General features: G+C 54.7%; 1 protein-coding gene across 3 annotated transcripts in view; it reads left to right on the forward strand.

Annotated features, from left to right (window-relative positions):
- SRGAP3 (SLIT-ROBO Rho GTPase activating protein 3) overlaps positions 1-5,152 on the forward strand; it is a 122,095-nt gene extending 116,943 nt beyond the window's left edge. For 2 of the 3 annotated variants that reach the window (XM_063348425.1, XM_063348426.1), the window contains exon 22: positions 1,032-5,152. In XM_063348425.1, the coding sequence (XP_063204495.1) occupies positions 1,032-1,448 (417 nt within the window). In that variant the 3' untranslated portion in view covers positions 1,449-5,152. The remainder of the gene's footprint in view (positions 1-1,031) is intronic. The other variant, XM_063348427.1, reaches the window with a different exon arrangement.
- Positions 5,153-7,324: the final 2,172 nt, after the last annotated feature.

A 7,324-nucleotide genomic window follows, 5' to 3' on the forward strand; every position in this document is an offset into this window, starting at 1 on the left:
ATTATCTGAACCACTTAATAGAATTAATTGGAGCTAACTTGATAATTATTTCCCTTCTGCTGATCCTCTGAATGTTATCTGAGGCTCACCAAGCGTTTTATAAAGTCCTTATAAAATTAAGGACTTGTCTACACAAGGACAGCAAGGAGAGTCAACTAGAGCTACTTTTTAAACGATTGACTCAGTTCCCTTAAATCGCTTTTTAGATGGTCTCTTCCTGAGTTAGTGGCCTTAATTCAGTTAAGGCGGATTTAAGTGAAGCCAAACTAGGGCCTCTCTGTTTCTGAATGAGATGATCAGCGCTGCAGTTGTAGGCAATTTAGCTAATTTCCTTTAAATGGGTACTTTCAGTCAACCAGGGGGTTCACCCTCTGGAGGATCTCCTTGGACGGACCAGTGGAGGCCATGCCCAGAAGACCTGACCCAAGGTGGGGGGGTGGTGAGGGTTGGGGCCGGTCTCACCTGGGCTGCCTCCCCGCACGCAGGGAGAGGCCTTGTCGCTGCCTCTCTCCTATTTATGGAGAGCTGCCATCGTGCTGCTCCCTCCGAACACATCCCTGTGCGTTTCTGTCCCCACACCTGCCATTGCCCTGTAGGCACAGGGAAGCAGAGGTCCCATTCATCTGATGGAGGCTGCAGGGCAACTGCTTTTGGAGAAACCAGCCGCAGTGCTGGGGGAGGGTGTGGAGATGCCTTGTCCCGTTGGAGCTGTGGACAGGCTGGTGGTCACCCCATCACGCGTGGTCGCCCCATCACGCATGGTGCTCAGGGTTTGCTCCCTTTGGAGCTGGCAACCAAACTCCTGTTCACTTGGGAGATGTGGAGCGCCTTTGTGTGGCCAGAGTTTGGGCTTTACATCTTCTCCTAAAGCTCCTTCTTTGCCTGGAGGCTCTGTCTTATGTCAGAGACACCTCCCCCTCCCCCCAGACACACATGCCAGGGTGGGGGGACCCTCTCCACAGAGTGGGGTGCAGGAGAGTGGGGCAGTGCCATGGCATGGTGCTGACATTCCTTTTTGGTGGTGTTCGCAGGACATCGAGAAGACCATGAGCACAGCGCTGAACGAGCTGCGGGAGCTGGAGAGGCAGAACACAGCTAAGCAGGCCCCCGACGTGGTCCTGGACACGCTGGAGCCCATGAAGAACCCCCCGATGGGCGCTGCCAACTCAGAGCCCGCCAGCCCCCTCCACACCATCCTGATCCGGGACCCCGACGCTGCCATGCGGCGCAGCAGCAGCTCCACCACCGAGATGATGACCACCTTCAAGCCGGCCCTCTCGGCCCGGCTGGCCGGGGCTCAGCTGCGGCCCCCTCCCATGCGGCCGGTGCGGCCGGTGGTGCAGCACCGCTCCAGCAGCAGCAGCAGCTCGGGGGTGGGCAGCCCTGCCGTCACCCCCACCGAGAAGCTCTTCCCCAGCAGCTCGGCGGATAAATCAGGCACCATGTAGGCTGGGGCGCCTGGGTGGCGGGAGCGGGGCCAGCAGCTCGGCACAGCCTCGCTCGGCCAAGTGGGAAGCCAAAACCCTGCTCAAGAGGAAGCTCTCCAAACGGGGAACACGTGCGTAGCCGAGGCCTGATGGTTGCTTGTACATACGTGTGTGTGTGTGTGTGTATGTACATACGTGTGCACACACACCCCCATCCATGCAGAAACACTCCCCAAGCTTGCAGTCCTGTGGCAGGAGGAGACGGCGGGTCTATGTGTTGGCACTGGAGAATACACGCTATATGTAGAAGTATATATTAAAAAACAAAAAAGTGTACAGAATTCGGTGACTTTTTTAAAAAAGTAGATTTACCTCAGAAACTGGCTCTGAAATGTCCTCTCTAGAGACGTTGGGTTGATTTGGGTTTTTTTCCAGGCTATTTGTGTGCGTGTGTGTGCGTGGAGGTACGTAGCAGCTGTGCGTCGAGCAATACAAGGCCAATCCTGGAGTTTATTTTCTGCACCTCTTGGCATTTGAAAAAAAAAAAAAAAAAAAAAGGGAGCAGGAGGAAGATACAGTGGGTTTGGTTCACTGCTGGCCAACAGAGAAGAGCTGGAAGTTCGTAACTGCCAGCGTGTGCCAGGCCGGCTGGAGTGTCTGTGCAGGCTGGACCCCAAGACGCCCCGGCCAGCGTCTCCCGGTGGGAGCCGGGACAGAAGAGGAGGCAGCTCCATCGGCTCCTGGGGAGGATGTGGCTGCTGCAGCGGAGCACAGCCCTGCCTGCGCCGTGGGGGTCTGCAGAACTCGCATTTGCTTGAAGATTTCAGAGTGAACAAGGACTAACAACAAACCTGTGGTAACGCATAAATAGAGTATCTTACACAGTTTCGAGATGCTTCATTTCCCTTTCCCCACACACTTTTTTTTTTTTTTTTATTTTAAAAAAGCCCTAATGGTGTATCGACCGCTGAGACTAAAGAGGCGAGGAGGCTTTGGTACAACAACGTTCCTTTATTTGAAGTTGCACAGCAGTACATGAGGGTCTTGATTCAGATTGTGTCGTCTTGCATGAAAAGCATGAGCCATATTTGACCATATCAGATGCGGAACCGATCTGATGGGATGATATTTTGCACTTTCTGTACTGTACTATATAATACAACAGTTTGAGTTTATGCAAAAGAATCTACATTTTGTTTTTCCTCTGAACATGTAACCCAGAGAAAAAAATATGCAGAAAGAGCTGGGGATTGCACGGTACTTTGTCTGATAATCAAGTCTCTTCTGTAAGTGCTGAATTCAAGACACTCTGTGCTTCTCCTGCAGTTTTTTTTCCTCTTGTACAGATTTCCAAGCAATGACCCGTGGTTTAATCTGGTCACTTCCACATGATCACGTCCAAGCCCAGCGTGAAACGGGCCATCGTCAGTCTCTCAGCTGCACAGCAGAGCCGCACTAATGGCTCCTAAATGGTCGTCCTTTCTTCCCTCCATCTTCCATTTCTGCTGTTGTCTGTCCCTGGGCAAAGCAGCTCCCGAGCCCTCCTGCCCCATCCAGCGTCACCTGCCCCTGCCCAGGGCTTTTGCTTTTTTTTTGTCCCCCGTTCATCTCCTCTCCCCTCCAGCTCGGCTGCAGACCCCAGCGCGTGCGGCCGGAGGAGCAGCCCCGCGGCAGGAGGCGGCGGAGGCTCTGCCGGGTGGCTGAGCCCACCAGTGCTGCCGCTGCTGGCGCCCGGGCTGGGGCCCTCACCCATGCCATGCCCACACGTTCGGCCGGCGCCGGGCAGCGTGTACCTCCACGGGCCGGGCACGGACCCGGCGTCACGCACTGGCGGGACCGGCCGCTGCTTGTCCCTGTGCCCAGAGCATGTGTCCCCTCCGCGTCCCGCTCCCGCCTCGGCCAGGCTGTGTATATATATCGCTGTTCTTGCTTAAATGCTGGAAAGTAACTGTTAACATGTAAACTGTACAAAAACATAGGCTAAGAGTAGATGAAAGCCAATGCCACTCACCAAATCTTTGCACTTAGTACGTAGCTCAATGTAAAAATAAAACCCAGTAATAATAATAAGAAATAAAAAACCCCGAGCCGCAAAGCTAACCTTTCCGTGTACAGTGGGGGAGAAGTACTGTATGTAGTGATTCCGTCATTGTTCCTCCGTATAATGCTGTAAGGGGAAATGGTGTTTATGTACTTGTCTATTAACATTGTTGACATTTGTAATTACCACAATTAGTTCATATTGCTGTTTATTTTTCTTCATGATTTCCCCCCCCTTTCCTGCCTTAGGCTACCCCTGAGGTCGATGCCTCTGTCGTTGCGGGCAGCAGATGTTCAAACAGTCTGTCAGTCTGGGCAGTAATGAACCAGCAAATGTGCTTTTAGGGGGAGGGAAGAAACCCATTTGGCACGAGAGCTGTGTATTCATTGCCAGTAATTAGTATTTTTTTTTTTCCATTTAGTTCCTGGAGAACATTCACTTTGCCAGTCTTCTGGTTTTTTTATATACTTTCAAAGATGACTTGATAGCAAAACCATGTTTATTAGCGTTTTTTTCCTCCCCTCTTACTTTTGAAGATACGGTACAAGTTCCAGTGTCTTTCTATTAAATTATTGCCTTTCGTTTTCCTTTGTTTTGTTTTGTTGTGGGTTTTTAATACAATTGTTTTCTTATCTTTAAGTGCCTTTTTGAGCACCAGAACAAATGCTTGGAGTTAATGTCCTAGGAGCTGTACGCATCATGATTTCCTTTGTACAGTTGCGTTGTGCTGGGGGTGATTGCTTTTAAAGTCCTTTTTAATTCTTTTTTTTTTTTTTTTTTTTAAGAAAAAAGAAAACCAACACGTTTTGTTGAAGAATAAACTACCCCTTTTTAATACGGTATTCAAATTGTAGTTTTAACTACTGTAAATTTAAGGGAAGAAATGTATTTTTCTGTAAGCTGACTTGGCACAAAATGGAAGCATGTATGTTGTAGGAGTACCATAACTGGAACCTGCTCATGTTTTATGAGTAACTTTACCCTGATCCTCGATACCTCTCTAAAGGCGCAAAGACTGTAGCTGCAGAGCTCTCCGGTCACGGTGAGACCCGGCGCTGGGGTGTGGGGGGACGGCAACAGCCCCGGGGGCCATGGCAGCGGCGAGGCTGGCGTCTTCCCAGAGCAGTTGTTTCTCTGCTGTGCAGAGCGAGGGCCGACCTCGGGCTCGGCTTCGGCAGGGACAGCTTGGTGCTCGCCCACCTTCCCCGGGGTGGCGATGGCACCCGCGGCCATCCTTCTCTGTCCAGGCCCTGCAGCGACGTGCCCCAGTGTGCCGGTCCCCGGGGTGGTGAGGACAGTGCACTTTCTTCCTTAGGCTGAAGTCCCCCTGGTAGGTGATTTTTGTAAACCCCGGACTGTGTTATTTAACTAGCAGTGTTGTGGTTTTCACGGTGTGGCAGTAGATGTCCCGAGTCTGATCTGCTTCCGAGTGGCTGGGCTGCGTAGTCTGGTGGGGATGGGTTTGGTTACGCCGGGAAGCCGAAGGAAACCACCGGCTGGCTGCCCTTTGTAACGGTCCTCCTCCTCCTCTGGTGTTGTCTCTGTAACGTACGGTGAGATGCCGTTCAGCTAGAGTGTCTGAGTGGGTCCTCTGTCATGTATGCTGACGATGCCATGTAGATGAAGCCACTGGTTGGGTGTGGACTCATCCCGTTGAATAAAACTGCTTAACTTTTCTCAAAAACACTGGCTGTGATTTCAGAGCATTTGGGGCCCCTGGGAGCTGTGTGCACCCTGCCTGTACCCTGCCCGCACCCGTCCCTGCGGCTCCCCCTCCCCGCTGCCCCTGCAGCCCTGGCCGCAGTCGCTGTGCGGTGGCCCCACAGCCCCCTCCCGTGCCGTTGGCCATGGCGGTGCCTTTGGCCGCGTCTCCTGGCTGCCGCCCCCGTGACCACGAGCCAGGCCCATGGCTGCTCGCCATGGCGGACTTGGCGTGTGCCACCGCGTTTGTTTAGATGAACCACTGAGGGCACAGATGGGCTCCTTCCTCCCAGCCCTGGGCATATGGTGAAAATGCACAGGGAAGAGAGATGTAGGCCAATTAAAAAAACAACAAACCATCACTTCCAAGGGGGTGTAAATTTGCCCATTTCCCTTGTTGTGGGAGGATCTGTGCTGATCGGCACCAGCCGAGATGCACCCCGTGTTTCAGAGGTGGTGTCTCTCTTAAATTTTATTTAAAATGCTTTCAGGTAAAGACAAGGACAATGTTCTTCCATTTAATTTCTAACAAATCTTTGCCTTTAAGATCACTGCCCTGCAAGCGCAGTAACTGAAGGCTGAGGAAGGGGCTGTGCGGGGTCTCGAGCTCCTGCTGGGGCAAGGGCTGGTGGGGAAGGGCCCCCCCATCCCTGTGCTCCCCTGGCCCTGGGGGCAGGAACCGCTTCCAGACGTCAGGGCCCCCGCTCATCCTCAGGCAATTAAATCCCTTTGCAAATCTCCTGCTCCGGCAGAGCGCCTTCGGGCCGCTTCTGACTTCCCAGAGGGAAAGGCTGCCTCGGGTGGGGAATGGGGTCGGGGAGGATGGCGGCCTCCACCTCTGCTCCGGAGAGACTTCACCTTCCCCTCTGCCCACAGGAGCTGCTCGGGACCTCGGATGTCTGCACCTCAGGAGGGACATCAGCTCAACAGGGCTGGGGTGGCACCCGTCAGGGACACCGGGACCGCACCACTGTGGGGCCAGTGCTCACGGCCGGGACATGCTGCCCCCGTGAGCAGCCTTCGGGCAGTAGGCAGGCGTCCGTGCCTGCAAGGAGCTGGGCTGAGCGTCCCCGCTGTCCCCCCTGCTCGCCCTTCGTGTGTCTGGGGGCGATCGACACTTGATCTCCTGTCGCTGCCGCCATGTTTTACCCTGACCCTTTGCCCGAGCACCCGCTCAGCCGCTCAGCACATCAGTGCTCGCCCGTGCAGGAGGATTAGATTATATTGCTCTCGAAATGCATTGAAAGTAGGCTTGCTTTCCTTTTCAGAAGCTGATTACACAGACATTAATTATCACTGGAGGGGAGGGAGAGGGACCACAACATGGCGCGCCCGTGTCCCTCCAGCCGCTGACAGTGTGAGCCCATCCATGCTCTCCAGGGACGAGATCTGACATGGCTCCCTTATTTTCACAGCAAAGGGTGTTTTTCCTCCCTGCTCCTTCCTCCCCTCCATCACCAGGGAGGGGGTCTACCTGCTGCCCCCCTGCCTGCAGACGCAGCTCCCTGGGGCAGCCCCTCTGGGACTGGGGGCCGGTGCCTCCATCCTCTGCCCACCATGGTTCTGGCCAGGTGCCTCCCCCCTGCCACCACCCGCTGTCGGCTGCAGGCACCCAGAGCTGCTTCGCCTGGGCTGTGACAGGAGAACTGACCGCCAGTGTCCCCCCGCTGCTGCCAGCCCCACGTGTGGGGACCCCCCCAGCGCTGCCACAGGGACGGGTTGCGCTCGGCTGCAGGAAGGCGACGCATGCCTGCGACACACAGGCCATGTCAGACCCAGCAGATGTCAAAATGCACTTGAAGCAAAGATGATTCAGTGCTCGCTCTGTGGCCAAGAGGACAAGAGCAATTACCTCCTCCCAAAGGGACGGAGAGAGGGGGCTCAGGGGCCAGGTGAGCCAAGGAGACCAACAAAGGCCCTTCCTGCAGCAACGGTGGATCGCCGCCAGGCACCGAGGCCGTCGGGACCAGCCTGGTATTTGCTTTTAAAGGATTAACTTGTGCCAGCCAAGTGGATGTGAAAACCATGGCCAGTGCAGGAGGACATGGTCCATCACACCCCACGATGTGCTCAGCTCGGCCCTGCGGTGCAGACGGCATCCTGCCATGGGGCCGCCGGGAGGCACAGCCCTGCCAGCCCTGCCCGGTCCCGGCGT

Source organism: Chroicocephalus ridibundus, chromosome 10 (assembly GCF_963924245.1).
Source record: "Chroicocephalus ridibundus chromosome 10, bChrRid1.1, whole genome shotgun sequence".
NCBI lineage: Eukaryota > Metazoa > Chordata > Aves > Charadriiformes > Laridae > Chroicocephalus > Chroicocephalus ridibundus.